Raw genomic sequence first — 17,714 nt, forward strand, 5'->3', positions numbered from 1 at the left:
GCAGACCTGCAGTGCACATTTTGGAATTAAATTAGAACAATTGGAACTAAGGTGGCATTAGGACTTGACTACAGTAGATATTGGACAAGGGTGTGTGACCCTCAGAGGGCCCAAATGGTCAGACAAACCCCTGAACTATATTTCCTGTACGGGGTCTGCATCATTGCGCATAACTCTTTTTGCACAATATCATGACTATATTGTGACACCATATGTGGACATGTGGCAATGACGTCACACATCATCATTGCGCTTCCACATTACCAAATTCTGCGCTGTGTGGAGCTTGACTTAGCAGGAACTTTGCCCTTGAACCCTTAGCTCCATTGGTGATGGTAGTGACCAGGTGCCATCAGGGGTTAATGAAGGGCTTTGTCCCCGAATACCCCACAATCTGGGACTGGCCCTAACTAGAATAGACAATAAGAGACTGAATAATTATAGAAGTAAGGGAAAATTCCATCTCTATTTGACTAATACTGTTAGTAAATAATTGTCCCAATTCAGCTAAAGTTAGTCATGAGCAAGCCTCATTAAAAGTGATAGGACTGAAGTTTGTCATGGTTAAGAGCCCAATCCTAAGCTCTTTGTGCCAGCTTATCGCCGGTGCACATTGTTGCAAACGTGCCATAAGGCACATTTTTGAGGCTTAGCACCAGCCCAGCATCAGGGCTAGCCCAGCGCCAGCCAGTGCTGGGCTAGCGCTGGTGGAAAGCCAGTGCTCAGCCACTCAGCAGTCGCCCAAATTGCTGGGTAGTGGAGAGGTAGGTGGAGCATGAGGAGAGGCGGGGAGGAGGTGTTCTGGGGGGGTGGAGGGAGGGCGGGGAGAGTGTGGGGAAGAGGCGTGCCAGGGGAAGGGAGTGGTGTGGGAGGAGGGCGGGACTGGTGTTTTGTGGACAAAATAGGAAGTAGTGTGCACACCACTCTTACTATCCTTGATGCAATAATGTTTTGTTGTTTTTTTTTAAAAAAAGTTAATGACCTACAAACATCAAAGGTACTTTAATAATGCAGCTTGAAGCATGTACTTTCTGTACTACTCTGGTAGCCCAATTCTATTGGCTGTTTATGATGGTGGAGCTCACATTCCTTTTTAGTACATGGTGCACCGTTGCCAAGTGCATTGCAACTGCTGGTGCAAATGGCCAGCAGCTCCATGCCACTGATGGACCTGGCCCCTACTATAGTAGGTGAAGTGGCAGAGGGTCAAGTGAGGATCCAAGTGGGGACTGGGCTCAGCCAGGGGTGTGGCAAGGGCAGGCCAGGGGTGGATATCAGTGGCAATGGTGGTGCTGATATCCCATTGTGGTAATAGGGCTTAATCCCAGGAAAGTATGTATAGGATCGCAGCCCAAGGAAAATGAACTAATATTACCATTTTCACATCTCTCAGGACAATGGCTGGTCGGAGAATACGCGAAGTTATTAAGAGTGTAAGTTGTAGACTTACTGCTACTATTATTTATTCTTATTCTTGTCCACCTTTCCCAGTCAAAAACTGGCATAAGGCAGCTCACAACATTGTTAAATGCAATAAAAGGTAATATGAAAATAAAAAAAACTGATTTTATTTATAATTAGTCTACAAGCAGCAGCATAAAACAGATAACATGTGTTCTTGATTCAATAATAAAGAAGCAGCCAGGGCTTTTTAAAAGTCAGTTTTACAAGGAGTACATAGAAAAAGGTTTGTACTGTAAGTGCCAGACTACATATTGCATACAATGCGTGGCTGACTCATTTTTTCCCTATTTCTTATAAATAGTATGTTGAGGTTGCTGTGGAATGAGACAAAACTGCAGCAAGAAAGGTGGGGAAGGAGGCTAGCACTTTCCCCCTGATCTTTCAGAGGGACTAACCCTAACATTCTACACAGTGAGCAGCTTGGCCTTCAGGCCCCCCTATTGCACAGGATGGCTCTTGCCTTCCAGCTGTGTACTGTGTGTCCAATTCTCCCCTTGTTTCTCCTGCAGGATATATGGCCCCTTTATCTGCCTCTCCGAGTTCAGGCCAAGATAGAATCTGGGGTCATGAATTACAGTGGAGATTTTAAGTCACTGCTTCTGCTGCCCTCTGAGATTCAGCTGATTCCAAAAACTGCCCATGTAGATACTTCTGGCCCCAGTTTGGACTCATGTGGCTGGCTTAGGATGGTCCCTATTTGAAGAGTTCATCAGCTCACCGCAGGCTTTGGACAATGATGGTGCCCTTCTCAGCACCAAACTGCTCCCTGGTACTCCTAACTTGATTATATCTTCACCTCAGCACAGACAGAACACCCATTTCTCAGCTTCCAGGGAGGCTGCCTTTTGAAACTTGCTAGTCTTCAATATCTGAAGTTACCATATTTGTAGTCAAAGTGCTAACTGACTGATGTGTTCACCTTTTTCATAGGAGTTTAAAGCTCGAGACAGACCAGTTATGAATGTTGTACTTGCAGGCCTGTGCAGTGTTTATACCCATTATATAACTACTTATGAAGAATATCAGGTAACTAAACTTGCAGCAGTCTAAAGCACCACTTAAAAAAAAAATTGGCAGCTGTGTTGCACAAATGCCACAGACTTGCTAAAATCAATTTGTTTTCTCAAAAATCGAAACACTTAGAATTAACTGCTCCTAGAAATAAGGGTGGATAGATAAATTGAAAGCCCCAGGCAGCATGGGTCATTCATGACACCAACTACACTCTGCTATTTTGTACACATTTGGACCAAGACATGTGGCATGATTAAGATGTGTTCCTGTTTCATTTTTTAGGTTCAGCGCTATGAAGGAGCATCCACCATTTTTGGCCCCCACAGCCTGTCTGCTTATATCCAGTCATTCACAACTCTGGTTGAAGCTATTGTTAAGGTAATTAAAAGCTGAATAGATACAGTATAGGAAATCCAGAACAGACTGATATATCTCTATACTTCATTGAAACATTCCCTCTCTTTTTTTTCCTCTGGCCATCTTGTAAATTGGGATTGTACCCTTAAGCAGCGTACATGACCATCATGCAAACCAAAAACCAGCTGCAGGGGGCCCCTGTCCTGTTCAAGATCACAGTGCATAGAGGTTACACACACTTTCCCCTATATGCCATTTTCCCACTCAAAAATCTCCTCTCTGTCCCCAGAGTGGCATAATCTTTCTCTGTATTGGAGCCATTATAAAGGATGCACAAAAAGAAAATGGATGACACTGTAGGTGTACTCCTTACAAATATTCCAGAGCCCAGAAGAACTCTGAATGAACACCTGGGCGTGGGTCTCACTACTCTGTTGGCAATGTGGGTGTAAATTCTCTACAATACTATCACTCTGTCAATGATTCAGGGCACTGCACCAATGCCCTGAGTGCTCCATTGTACCCTGCTGTTAAGATAATGGCTAAGAGTGTGAGCTGGGAAATTCCTGGGTCAAAATTTTTGAGTGAGTCATAAACTCACTATAAAGTCATTGCGAGCCACTTTTCATCAACCTTATCCCCCAAACTGCAGTATAGAAAAAGAAATCTCACAAGGTGCTACTGTGAAACTGCTAATATAAGTACAGTACTTTGAATTCTTGGAATGGGCTATTTAGGTGCTGTAAATCAGCACTTCCAAACTGTGGGTTGTGAGGCCAAGCATAGTGGTTCTCAGTCTGGGTTCTCCTGCCCACCCTTCTGCTGGTTTGGCTCCAAATAGAAGCCATTCCAGAAACCCCATTACTTACTAAAGCCTCCGGAAGCCTCTCCCAGCCTGGTGACCCATTCTACATGCCTCTGTGAGCCTCAGAATGGCCCTCAAAATGGCCCTCGGAAGCCTCTGTAAGCCATTCTGGGTTTTGGAAGCCACTTCTGTTTTGCTTCCAAAAATGGGAAGTGGCTTATGAAGGCTTCTGAGGGCCATTCTGAGACCCACAGAGGCCTATAGAGTGGGTTGCTGATCCAGGACAAGTCTCCAGCACCACCAGGAGACTTGGTGAGATTGCAGTTCACCACAGAGGATGAAGTGGGCTGCAGCACTGCAAAGTTTTGGAACCTTTGCTCTAAATACAGGGCATCCTGCATTGTCTGCAGGTGTACAGTTCCAGGACTCCCCACATATAGCAATTTCATAATCTGTCAGTCTTGGGGCCTGCTAATCCTCCAGAGGCTGTGCTCCTGTCACCTCTGGCCTCCCTGGCATGACCTCCCTGAACCTCAGAATACCTTCTAAGGCCTTCAGCAAGCCTTAGAAGGTCTGTTCTGGCTTTCGGGGGGAGGGCACCGGAAGTGATGTTTTAGGCCCTTATAAGGCCTTCTGAGGCCTGGGATACCTTAGAAGGCATTCTGAGGCCTGTGGATGCTGAATGTGGCCTCCTTGGGACTTGGAACACCTTCCAGGGACAATGGGAGTCAGACTCCCATTGCCCCTGGAAGGTGTTCTGAGTCCCCTGTGTTCTGAGTCCCATTGCCCCCAGAAGGTATCCCAAATCTTTTCTGTAAAAAAGTCAGCCACAGGAAAAAAAAAAAACTGAACTGCTGCCTGGGTGTGTGTGTGTCAGAGTTCTCCTTTGATATTCCCCTGATGTCCCTGTCCCATCTGTAAACAAGGTAGGAGGGGGTGGGACAAAGTGTGTGAGAGCGGGTACAGAAGCTGCAGGCGCAGGAAGGGTCATGCACAGCAACTGGGAGGCTTACCAGTATGACCCAGTTATTTGCAGTTCTTCTCTGATGTAATAATAATAATAATAATAGTTGTTGGCATCCTTCAGTCTTGAAAGACTATGGAGTAACGCTCCGAATGGTGGCTCTGGAACAGAGTGTCCTCTCCAGAGCGCAAAGCCTGGGTAAAGCAGGTATGGAGGATAGGCTGTTACCCATGCAGCAAATTCCCCCTCTCCACGTCGCTGGAATGGTCCAATGGAAAGGCAGAGGCCAATACGGTTGGTTCCAGCGGCGTCGCAGGAGTTGCCAGAACGTGACTGTGTTCAGCCGTGAACTGCCTCAGGGACTCCGGCTCCGGATTTTGCCTCGAGGTTGACTCCTGAAGCCTTTTCCATAACTGGATGTAGCCACAAGGCAGTGGAGGTTTGGAATCAGAGTTTTCCTTCTCTCAGATGAGCTGCCTTCCCAGGCTGACAAGTCCCATCTACCCGGTGGCTGTTTAGTCGCCTCTTACGACAAGTCGCCTCTTACGCCTCTTAATAATAATAATAGCAGTATTTATATACCGCTTTTCAACAAAAAGTTCACAAAGTGGTTTACAGAAAAAAATCAAGTGGTTCCATTGCAGCCAGTCATTCCATAAGCCTGCTGGAGCCATGCCATGCTATTTATCCTGGATAGCTGGGAAATGCCCCCCCCACCTTCTCCCCTCACTTGTCCACTGAAAATACCTTCATCCACTGATCATCAGTTCCTTCAGAGATGTACAAGAGAGCCCCCCCCATCTCCTGCTTGACGCAAAACCAAAACATTACCCCTTCCCTGACTCCTGGCGGGAACGTGCCCGCTGCTCACCCGGGCTGAATGATTGGCCCCACGAGGTCTTTCATGCCACACAAAAAAAAGAAAGCAAGCACACCCAGATGCAGACAGACTCAAGTCTGCATGTGTGAGAAGTCATTTCCAAGTCAGTGGCCTCAGCCTTGAGTCAGTGCCAGAGTCATTGACATGCCTGACACAGATGTAACAAGTCAGCAGAAAATACTTGTTTTTGCGACTTGGACTCGAGTCACCTGACTCAAGTTCCCATCCCCGGTGACAACCTTCAAAATATTCATTCTATCACTGATCCATGATCCCTTCCCTTTCTATCTCTGTTCCATGGTGAAATTTAAGTAGAAAGTATTCACCTTGAATTAAATTAAATTTCTTTCAGGATTCCGTTCAGAATTTACCAAAGTCTCCAGAGCCGTCCATTTTCAACATAACGGACATAAACTTTTTGCCTCCTGTTATTGATACAAAGCCACCTGGTCATCATTATGGGGATGTGCTACAAGATGTACAGAAAACATACAGGGTGGTATGTGTACATTTTTTTAAAAGGAAACCAAATGCTGCTACTTTCATATAATTTTTGAATAGAGAACTTAGAGCCCAATCCTGAGCTTGGCGCTCTGGCTTTCTGCCAGAGCACACTGTCGCAAACATGCCGTAAGGCACGTCTGCAAGGCTTACCGCCGGGTAGGCACCCATGCTAGCCCAGCACTGGCTGGCGCTGAGCTAGCCCTGGGCAGGCACCTGTCCTCCGCTGCTTGGCGGTCTTATGGACCGCTGAGCCACGGCACGGTAAGCGGGAGCGGGAAGGAGGCGTTACGGGGAGGGGGGAGGCAGGCAGAAGGTGGAGAGAGGGCAGGGAGGAGGCGTGATGGGGAGGCGGAGAAAGGGCAGGCAGGAGGCGTGCCAAAGAGAGGGAGGGAGGTGGGTCCTGTGGAGCACCATTCCACCAGATCCAAGGCGTTTGTGTGGGGCTCAGTGCCCTACACAAATTCCTTTACATTACTGCCGACCTTTTGGTGGGCGGTAAAGTGAGTAGCCCCATTGCGGGGCTGCTTCACTTACCTGGGACAAGGGGACAAAAGTTCCCTTCTCCCGAGGCGCTGCCCGTGGCAGGCTAAGACATGCAGGATGCAGTGGGAGCCATTCTCGGTGCCATTGCAGCTGTGTGCCCTGGGCAGCTCAGGATTGGGCTGTTAAACTGCAATCCTAAGTACCCTTTCCTGGGACTAAGCCCCACTAGACATACTGGGAATCACTCTTTGAGTAAAACGTGCATAGAATCACGCTGTTATTCAATGACTTAATATATGAGCGGCCCAATTCAAACCTTGGGCTGGCCCCTTGCGCCACTCCTGACTGTCACAAACATGCTGTAAGGCACATTTGCATTGACTTGGGAGCCAGCTCAGTCATCATGGAGGCCTGTGCCAGCTCACCAGGACCAGGTCTAGCCCTTACACTGGCTGGATGGGTTGTGTTGGGCAGTGTAGGGGATGGGAGAGGGTGATGGGAGGGCATTCTGGGTGTGGGGAAGAGGCATTTTTGGGTGGGGGAGGGCGGAATGGGAGGTGGGTTGGACCTGGGAGGGGGCAGTGCACGCTGGATCCTAACACCCACTTGCCTGCTGGGCAGCCTTACTGCGCTGCTTGGATTTGTACCACCTAAATAGCTGGCACAGATCCAAGCAGCCCTACGGTGCAGGCTGGGGTTCAACACAGGGTAAGGGGAAAAATATTCCCTTAGCCTGAGGTGTCCTCCAGCCTTCACCTAAGCTGCACTGAATACAGCACAGGCCACTTGGCCTTAATGAATGTTAGGTTACACTTGAAATTAGATTGTGACTTCAACTCAACTCATTGTCAAGAGCAGAATCACAAAATGAAATTCAACTAGTGATAACGAAAATCCTGAAATATTTTTTTGAAAAGCCTTGCATTTTCATTCCTTTAAAAAATAAACTTCCCCTGTTTCTAATGCAGTAAATGCAGTATTACATGGTAATTATAAAACCTACTGATATATTTAATTTTTTTCATTTGAAATTCAAAAGCTAAAATAATGTGTTGAACAATGAGCAGGAGACATGTAGAATCTATACAGTTAGTGTTAGATTATTTGCCTGTTACTAGAAAAGCTAAATAAATACACTAATGCACTCAGCCAAGCACATATTGTATAACAGTCCAGCTATGGATTAGTTTTTCTTACTGGGATGCCACTTGCAGCCCTCGAGGACTCTTAATGCGGCATCAGGGAGTCCCCAGTCTCCAATGAGCCTCTGGCCCTCCAGAGATTTGTTGGAGCCCGCACCGGCCTGACGCAACTGCTCTTAGCGTGAGGGCAACTGTTGGACCTCTCGCGTGAGCTGTGGGATGAGGGCTCCCTCCACTGCTTGCTGTTTCACGTCTGTGATGCAGCAGAGGCAGCAAAGGAAAGGCCAGCCTTGCTTTGTGCAAGGCCTTTTATAGGCCTTGAGCTATTGCAAGACCTTCATTCATTCATATAAGTTCATCTTTAATATATTCATTTATGTAAATTTATTCAAATTTATTCAAATTTTAAATGTAAATTAATTCTTTTTTCCCCGGCCCCCAACACAGTATCAGAGAGATGATGTGGCCCTCCTGCCAAAAACTTTGGACACCCCTGTTCTAGAACATTCAGGAGAGCTTCAAGAGACATTTATGGAAGTTAACTGGGTTCAAGACAGAAAAAGAAAAAATATAATTTATAAAGAGTAGTAGCAGCTGCTTCATGACCTGTTCTTGGACCTAGTGCAGTGACATTGCTGATGCAACATTGTTGGTGCTGCTGAATACATTTGTTGTGGCACTACAAGACACAGCTTCCCCCTGTTTCCATCAATACACACACATAAAAATAAAAACAAAGAGAGATGCAAAAAGGCTGCAGACTCCAGCATAGTACTAAGTTGCTCCCAATTGCTCTAAGAAAATGATCCTCTGTAAACATTCTAGAACAGTAGTTCCCAAACTGGTGGGTTGTGAACCTGATTTTTGGTGGGTCACCAAAGGGTGATGGAAAGATCAGATAACTACCGTAATTGCCTCAAGCCCTGAAGCTATTCAGGAATCAGATACTGTAGCTGCTAGTGACCCTGCAGCTGAGCTGAGCTCCTGCAGTTTGCAAGCATGGGTAAATATAGGAGATAAATGTTTGTGGGTCTTTCTGGTTATTATTGCAAATAAATAAATACATTTAAATATTTCTTTCTAGGGCTCTTTTTTTAAAAGTCTAGTAAACGCAGATGGGTCCCAAGAGCGTGTCATTTTAAAAAATGGGTCCTGGTGCTAAAATGTTTGTGAACTACTGTTCTAGAAGACATTCTTAGGCCACAATCCTATCCATACTTACCTTGCAGAAAGTTTCATTGATGATAATGGAATTTACTTCTGAGTAGACATGCCTAGGACTGGGCTCTTAATTAGTTGAACAGAAAGTAACTACCTGCTGCCTACCTTTTGCTGAGCTTCTGTAAGGAGCAAAACATGGCAGCTTTCTTGTATTCTGGTCTGTAGTACACTGTCTCACAACACATTCTATTATTTCATCTAGGGAGAAGTTGCTGAAGTGAAATTTGTCAGTGCAAATCCAAGGAATTCTGTAGAAAACATGGTAAGTAAGAACCTGAGACTTTGGCACCACTGATTATTGTTACGTGTCTCCCCATGGAGGTCTGAGGTGCAAGAAACATGGGAAAATGAATGCTGGGAAGAAACAAAGGAGAGCAAGACGTAGGGGTAGGTGTACGTGAAAGCTCCAGATAGATCAGCCACGCAAGGGGAAAAGAGATCATTCTGATTGCTTATCTGCTCTTCCTGCATGTGCACTAACTCATTCTATAACCATGTTATATGTAGCTGCTTAATTCCTGATTTGTTGCACACCTTTTTATTTCAGAACAGTTTCACATTCCTTACGGTAGAAAAATACAATAATGCTACAGAAAATTGGCAAGTGCTATATAACGATGCTTCATGGGACACCAGGTGAGTGGCACTGTTCTACAATAGGCTGCACATTTCTCTTGAAGAGAGGCACATCGATAGTATCCACCAAAAGTAATTGCATTCCCCTTTGCGCCTCTAGATAAATTCCAGGGTGAATCTTAAGAACATAAGAACAGCCCCACTGGATCAGGCCATAGGCCCATCTAGTCCAGCTTTCTGTATCTCACAGTGGCCCACCAAATGCCCCAGGGAGCACACCAAATAACAAGAGACCGGCAGCCTGGTGCCCTCCCTTGTATTGGCATTCTGACATAACCCATTTCTACAATCAGGAGGTTGCACATACACATCATGGCTTATAACCCGTAATGGATTTTCCTCCAGAAACTTGTCCAATCCCCTTTTAAAGGCATCCAGGCCAGATGCCGTCACCACATCCTGTGGCAAGGAGTTCCACAGACCGACCACACACTGAGTAAAGAAATATTTTCTTTTGTCTGTCCTAACCCTCCCAACACTCAATTTTAGTGGATGTCCCCTGGTTCTGAAGAGCATCTCTCTATCCACTTTATCCTTCTCATGCATAATTTTGTATGTCTCAATCATCCCCCCTTAGGCACCTTTTTCTAGGCTGAAGAGGCCCAAACGCCGTAGCCTTTCCTCATAAGGAAGGTGCCCCAGCTCAGTAATCATCTTAGTCACTTTCTTTTGCACCTTTTCCATTTCCACTATGTCCTTTTTGAGATGTGGCGACCAGAACTGGACACAATACTCCAGGTGTGGCCTTACCATCGATTTGTACAACAACATTATAATATTAGCCGTTTTGTCTCAACTTTTTCTAATGATCCCAAGCATAGAATTGGCCTTCTTTACTGCCGCCGCACATTGGGTCGACACTTTCATCGACCTGTCCACCACCACCCCAAGATCTCTCTTCTGATCTGTCACAGACAGCTCAGAACCCATTAGCCTATATGTGAAGTTTTGATTTTTTTGCCCCAATGTGCATGACTTTACAATTACTGACATTGAAGCGCATCTGCCATTTTGCTGCCCATTCTGCCAGTTTGGAGAGATCCTTCTGGAGCTATGACAATCACTTCTGGTCTTCACCACTCGGAAAAGTTTGGTGTTGTCTGCAAACTTAGCCACTTCACTGCTCAACCCTGTCTCCAGGTCATTTATGAAGAGGGTGAAAAGCACCGGTCCCAGGACAGATCCTTGGGGCACACCACTTTTCACCTACCTCCATTGTGAAAATTGCCCATTGACACCCACTCTCTGTTTCCTGGTCTTCAACCAGTTCTCAATACAGGAGAGGACCTGCTCTCTAATTCCCTGACTGTGGAGTTTTTTCAGTAGCCTTTGGTGAGGGACCGTGCCAAACGCCTTCTGAAAGTCCAGATATATAATGTCCATGGGTTCTCCCACATCCACATGCATGTTGACCTTTTCAAAGAATTCTAAAAGGTTTGTGAGGCAAGACTTACCCTTACAGAAGCCATGCTGATTCTCCCTCAGCAAGGCTTGTTCGTCTGTGTGTTTTGAGATTCTATCTTTGATGAGGCATTCCACCATCTTACCCGGTAAAGATGTTAGGCTGACCAGCCTATAGTTTCCTGGGTCCCCCCTCTTTCCCTTTTTAAAGATGGGTATGACATTTGCTATCCTCCAATCCTCTGGCACCGTGGCCGTTTTGAGGGACAAGTTGCATGTTTTAGTCAAGAGATCAGCAACTTCATTCTTTAATTCCTTAATAACTCTTGGGTGGATGCCATGTGACTTATTGGTCTTTAATTTATCAATGAGGTCTGAAACATCTTCTCTTTCAACCTCTATCTGACTTAATTCCTTGGTCAGGAGGGGCTGTTCGAGCAGCGGTATCTGCCCGACGTCTTCTGCCGTGAAGACAGATGCAAAGAACTCATTCAATTTCTCAGCCATCTCTAAATCTCCTTTTATCTCCCCTTTCCCTCCCTCACCATCCAGAGGGCCAACCACTTCTCTGGCGGGTTTCCTGCTTCTAACGTATTTGAAGAAGCTTTTATTATTCCCCTTAATGTTGCTGGCCATGCATTCCTCATAGTCTCTCTTGGCCTCCCGTATCACCTTCTTACATTTCTTTTGCCACAGTTTATGTTCCTTTTTATTCTCCTCATTAGGGCAAGACTTCCATTTATGGAAGGAAGCTTCCTTGCCTTTATGTCCTCTCTAACTTGGCTTGTTAGCCATGCAGGCACCCTCCTGGACTTAGTGGAGCCCTTCTTCCTTTGTGGTATACACCTCTGCTGGGCCTCTATTACTGTTGTTTTAAGCAGCCTCCATGCACTCTGGAGAGACTGGACTCTTTTTACCTTCCCTTTCAACCTCCTTCTAACTAGCCTCCTCATTTGGGGGAAGTCGGCCCGTCGGAAGTCAAGGGTTTTTGTGAGAGATTTGCCCGGTATTCTTCCCGGTATCAATTCTTTTGATTGCAGTACTGGGGATTAGATATGAACAAAGAAAATGCATATGATTAAGAATATTTATATACCACTTTTCGACAACAAAAAAAAAGTTCACAAAGTTGTTTACAGAGAAAATCTAATTGTTAAATGCAGAGGCATCACTAGGATTTGCATCAGTTAGTACGAGAGCTCATTGTGCCACCCTCATGATGTGCCACCCTCCTCCTGTACCAGACTGTATAGAATAAATTACAATATCATACACACAGCCTTAATACCAGTGGCATCACTAGGATTGCTGTCACCCCCATTAACTTTATTACTCCTCTGACTTTATTCAAGGCGGTTCACATAGGCAGGCTATCTCTAAACCCCCGAGGGGATTTTTACAATAACAGGAAGGTTCTGTCTTTCAAGAACCGCACAACATTTCAGATGGATCTTTCACGGTCTGGTATCACTTCTGGCCCCAGTTGCCTTCCACGCTGGCTGACAAGCAGCTCCTTCATCTCTCACTTGAAGGGCAGCCAAGACACTTCTATGCTCACACCAAAGAGCAGGTGGAATAACTCAACTTGTCAGCTGCTTCAAGGTCTCGCCATTCACGGAGCTGCCTGTGGCCTCGAACCTTCAGATCTTATCTTTGGGCTAGACCAGACCTCCTGTGCTGAATTGTTTGGGAACTGCTGGAGTAATCGGTTTAACCTATGATGCTTGTTTTCCCCACTAGGTTCATCTGGGAGAAAGGTTTCTGGGGACAGAGCACTGCTAAAATTGAATGGCATATTCCGAACGATACTGATCCTGGCACCTACGTAATCAAATATTTTGGTCACAGCAAAGAGCTATTGAAACCAATAGTTGCTTTCAATGGCACGTCTTCAACATTTGAAGTTTCAAACTGAAATTGAAATTGTAAAGTTGTAGCTGCTGTCTTGAAAATTTCTCCTGTTGAACTTGCATGTATAGCAGCATCATATCAGATTTTTCATGCACTAGCCTATGGGCACACCTGTCTCGACACCTGTTCACAGTGTCACCCAATCTCTCGTGAAAATTCATCCGAAGTGGGACTAAGATAACGTGTTCTCATTTCAAGAGAAGCGATTCCAGCATTGTGACTAGAGCCACAACACCAACAGTTTGCTCCTAGCCTTCTGGCAGTGCATGGAAGTGCAGGTAAAGGAGAGCTGACTTGTAGTTTTGGACCAGTGCAGGCACATCCTTAGGTGCTCATTTCAGGTGTTCTGGTCAGTTTTAGTCACACTGTTCTAGTCAGTCAATTATTGCATTTTTTTCTTTAAAATGGATGAAGTGGACTCCACCTCATGGAAGTTTATGCCACAATAAATGTGTTAGCCAGTATCACTGGACTCCTTGCTACTTAAGGAATTGAAACTTGTGCTCGAATGCAGACTTATAATATACTCATCTAATGAATGACTTTTGCTGCAGGTGAGTAAACAAAGTCTTTGAACAGCTGATACTAAAACAATAATACTGGAAAAAGAGAAAGGTGAAGATCCTTGGTTAAGCTGACACAGACCCCAAGCCTATGTGGGTATACTCGGAAGTAAGTCCCATTTGAGTCAATGGGGCTTACTCCCAGGAAAATGGGGATAGGATTGCAGCCGCACAGAGCAAGATTACAACTCACCTCTGAAGTTGATAGGGGCATGCTCACACACATACACACCAACATGCAGATGCCACGCCTATTCCCCCCACTAAGAGCAGGCTGGGCTTCCTCCTTCCCAAGCGGAGGAAAGCGCTGCGCTGCTCTCTCTAGGTCAGGCTTCCCTCCCAGTTTGAAACCTACCAGGAGTGCGCCCTATCCTGATGAGATGCAACCCCTCCTCCGCTGTCTAACCAGCCTTCTCTCCCACCTCCCCCCACCATGTTTCACATGCCCTCAGCACCTCACACTGCCCCACCCACCTTGTTCACAGCCACAGAAAAGCAGCAAGTAGGGAGGTGGCACTCTAAGTTCAGCTGAGCTGAGCAGCTGTGGCCACCTCTCTCCCTAAGATGCCTCAAGACGCCCCTGGGGGCTAGCCACGCCTCCCTAGGGAGCACCCAATTGAATACCTCAGCCCTAAGCAGATAAGGAGAGAAAAGCAATTACTTATTTCATGCAGGATGTGTTCTGTCTTTGTTCTATCAAAAGGTACAGCCAAAAAAACAGTGGGGGTGGAGCGATGGTACATCACCACGCCCACCACCTGGGGTATTCCCCGCCCACTGCATGGGGGGTGATGCACTGGCATCCCGTACCGGGTGACATGAACCCTAGTGATGCCACTGACTCCTGCGATGTCGCTGGAACCAACCATATTGGCTTCTGCCTTTCCGTTGGACCATTCCAGCGACGTGAAGAGGGGGGATTTGCTGCATGGGAAACAGTCTATCCTCCATATCTATTTTACCCAGGCTTTGCGCTCTGGAGAGGACATTCTGTTCCAGAACCACCATTCAGAGCGCAATACCATAGTCTTCCGAAACTGAAGGATGCCTAAAATAATAAATATCCTCCTTGCAAAGACCTTCAAAACAACTGTCTAGTCCCCAGTGCTCTCTTCAATGGGGCTCACCTGTGTGTTACACTGGAAAGTCTTTGAAGAAGGAACTATGACTGGTAATGTAACTGGTAACCCCTGCTAATTGGGTAAGAGGCACTTTTTAAAGTGGGTGCTCCTTTTTTTTTAGCAGGGGGAGAGTAACTGTCCCACCTCACCCCAGCAGTGTCTGTTCTAGTGGCTGTCTGCTGGTATTCTTTTGCATCTTTTTAGATTGTGAGCCCTTTTGGGACAGGGAGCCATTTAATTATTTGATTTTTCTCTGTAAACCGCTTTGTGAACGTTCAGTTGAAAAGCGGTATATAAATACTGTTAATAATAATAATAATAATAATAATAATGTAGCAAGGGTAAAGATTTCACATTGACCAAACTAATCGGCAGCCCAATCCTAACTGGCGATGGTACACCCAGGCCACAGTGTCCTGCACTGCATCTGGGTCACCTTGGGCTAAGGGGATACTTTTCCCCTTGCTCTTTGTCAAGCCCCAGCCTGCCCTATGCGCAGTTATAAACCAGTTATTTAGCTGGCGCAAATCTGAGCAGCCCATGTAAGGCTGCCCAACCCAGGTGGGGGGGTTAGGATTCAGTGCTGCTGATCCCACCCCCCAGGCCCAATCCCCCCCCATTCCACCTTCCCAAAAACACCCCCTCCAACCCCTGGAATGCCCTTCCACCACCCTCTCCTATCCCCTGAACTGCCTGACTCAAACATACCCTGTCTGGCCAGCACAGGAGCTGGATCAGCTCTGCCACCCGTGCCAGTCTAGCTGATTCCCAAGTTGGTGCAAATGTGTCTTATAGCACGTTTGCGATACACGGGAGCCGGTGCAGGAGGCCTGGGTTGGCTCAAGTCACTCTTAAGATTGCATCCTCAGTACAGTTGTTACTCAAACATAAACAAGACTGACAGTAATTAAGTAGAACATTTGGTAAAACTGGTATGTTTTAGCAGCTGTGCCTGTTAAGTCTGGTTGGGATCTTTGTTTAATGAAATGTCACACTGTTTTATCAATGATGAAACTGAAGAAGGAAGAGAAATTAAATTAAATTCCAGACATTTATAAAAAATCTACCAGTCAGACTCTCTGTTTTATGGATGTAAGACTAGATTGAAGAGCAGCTCTGTTGTAAAAACATTGGAATGTTCAAATGACAATAGAAATGTCAAAGATCAGCATTTCAAAAACTGGCAACAGCTTGTCTATGCAGTCAGGTATCCTAAAATAAAAACATCCAACCTCCGTCTCTATAGGCAAATTAGAGGTTTTATGGAGTTGAAGAAGGCTGACAACCAGATCAAGCTTTCTGGGTTCATCTTTTGTTCATCAAGAGCTAAAGGATTGTATAGTATAACTGTTTCTAGTAGGCTGAGTTCACTGTATTATAATGAAATAAATACCCCTTCACCCACCCATATGGTGGATAACACAAACCATCTGGGTGCAGCTTATGTGAGAAGTCATGTATGGTAAGTGGCTCCTCAAACAGAGGCACAGATTTCAACCATGCTGATGGAATGCATTTGCGATGATGTATTTGAAATTACTGCAGCTGCATGGAAGGCTCAAACTGCTTACCATATGAAGCGGTACTCCAATCACAAGCAAACACCTGGACAGTTGCTTATCGACAGCATTCCACAGACATCTCCACATGTTTATTAGATGTATGACTAAAACAAAGACTAATTCTTTCCTGTGCAGGTAGAGCAGGACCATTAGTTTTGACAGTCCTACCAACAATTTAAGAACTGTGGTTTATTGTCTGACCTTCAAAGTGAGCGCAGAGCAATACTTAATTAAACCCGGTATCAGATTGTTGCATCACTTGTTTTGTTGCACATGCCACAAGGATGCAAATGATTAGGAAGCCTTGAATGTTACAAATGAAGCAATTGTGCATAGACTGCAACAAAGCCTGAAACAGCAGCAGTTTACTCCATCAGTAAAGTATTTTTTCTGTGGTTGTGGACACACCAAAAGGAACAGCTTACTCATTTTGTTGGCAGTATGGAACAGAAAGGAAGTATTTCTCCATTGCAGTTACTGCTGGAATAATCTATTGCTGTTTGAGAGGACAAAGTTCACCACATTTTGGTTAGCCTTGATCACCAGGGGTTGGGGTTTCATTAGGAACTGGATGGGTGAGGTTCTTCGGTCACTGCCTGCTAAAATTGCCAGCACTAATATTTCACTCTGAAGCTGGAGGGGAAAACAGGGACTTCTGGCACCGGATGGGTGAGACACCTGAACTGCCTATGCCAGAGGCTCTCAAACATTCCCTGTTTATGGTGCACCTATGGTGTCCCGATAATTTTTTCACATTGCCCCTAGATTTCCGTTGCTGTGTTTCCCTTGGAAATTTAAAATATTCCTCAGCACTCCTGTGAGTTGCTGTGGTGCCCAGGGCATTATGGTGCACAGTTTGGGAACCACAGGCCTACGCTGTCAAGCACTAAAATGGCCAACACTGACCACTTTTCCAGTTTACAACTGGAGAAAAGTGCTAAGCTCTTTCCTGTAGTTGTTCTGCACCTTCTGAACATCAACACAGCTGTGGGGACAGTCCCCTTCCCAATTCCATGCAGAAAAAGGGGACCTGCTGTTCTTTCATCACCCTTGCCAGAGGGCAAAGGAACGCTTGCCATGAGAAGGCAGATGAGCAGAAATGTGAGCGTCTGGGTGAGAATGCAAGCAACATGAATCATGACAATTCTTCAGGTTTATCAATACACATAATGCTGAACAGAACCAAAATCATAAACATGTTAAAAGGAACTGCCTCATATGAAACATAGCTGGAAACTTATTTGGTAGCCTTTTAGGAAAAGCAGAAATGCTTAACATATATGCACATATCAGGGGTGTGCCTTGCCAATTACTAAAGGGCTATTAGGATGTGCCTATTGCATTATGTTTCTCAAGTAAGAGCATACCATGAGCTGCACTCACATGGTTATGTGTCAAACAAGCACCCATGTTGCCTGTATGAACCGCACAGTGACCTATGAAGGAGTCAAGATAGTAAGCAGTCTTTCTCTGACTTAAATACACGAGACCAAACTATAAATTGAAAGAAAGCTGCAGGAACTTAATAATGTTCACTGGAAGGTACAATCTGGACCTACTCTGTATTTGTGAGGCCAGTGTGGAAACCACAGCCTGAAACATCAGGTCTATGATGTAATTGTTCAAATCCGAAAATTTGGTCTCCACTAACTTTCCAGGTAGGCACAGCTTTTCTGGCCCTATCAT

At 45.6% G+C, this 17,714-nt stretch overlaps 1 protein-coding gene across 1 annotated transcript in view; it reads left to right on the forward strand.

Annotated features, from left to right (window-relative positions):
• Window positions 1-14,692, forward strand: part of ASAH2 (N-acylsphingosine amidohydrolase 2) — a 48,492-nt gene extending 33,800 nt beyond the window's left edge. Inside the window, exons 15-21 of the mRNA XM_066621419.1 lie at window positions 1,394-1,433; window positions 2,395-2,490; window positions 2,761-2,856; window positions 5,837-5,983; window positions 9,037-9,096; window positions 9,382-9,470; window positions 12,612-14,692. Of these exons, the coding sequence (XP_066477516.1) occupies window positions 1,394-1,433; window positions 2,395-2,490; window positions 2,761-2,856; window positions 5,837-5,983; window positions 9,037-9,096; window positions 9,382-9,470; window positions 12,612-12,786 (703 nt within the window). The 3' untranslated portion in view covers window positions 12,787-14,692. The remainder of the gene's footprint in view (window positions 1-1,393; window positions 1,434-2,394; window positions 2,491-2,760; window positions 2,857-5,836; window positions 5,984-9,036; window positions 9,097-9,381; window positions 9,471-12,611) is intronic.
• The last annotated feature ends 3,022 nt before the right edge of the window (window positions 14,693-17,714 follow it).

This window comes from Tiliqua scincoides, chromosome 3 (assembly GCF_035046505.1).
Source record: "Tiliqua scincoides isolate rTilSci1 chromosome 3, rTilSci1.hap2, whole genome shotgun sequence".
NCBI classification, from domain to species: domain Eukaryota; kingdom Metazoa; phylum Chordata; class Lepidosauria; order Squamata; family Scincidae; genus Tiliqua; species Tiliqua scincoides.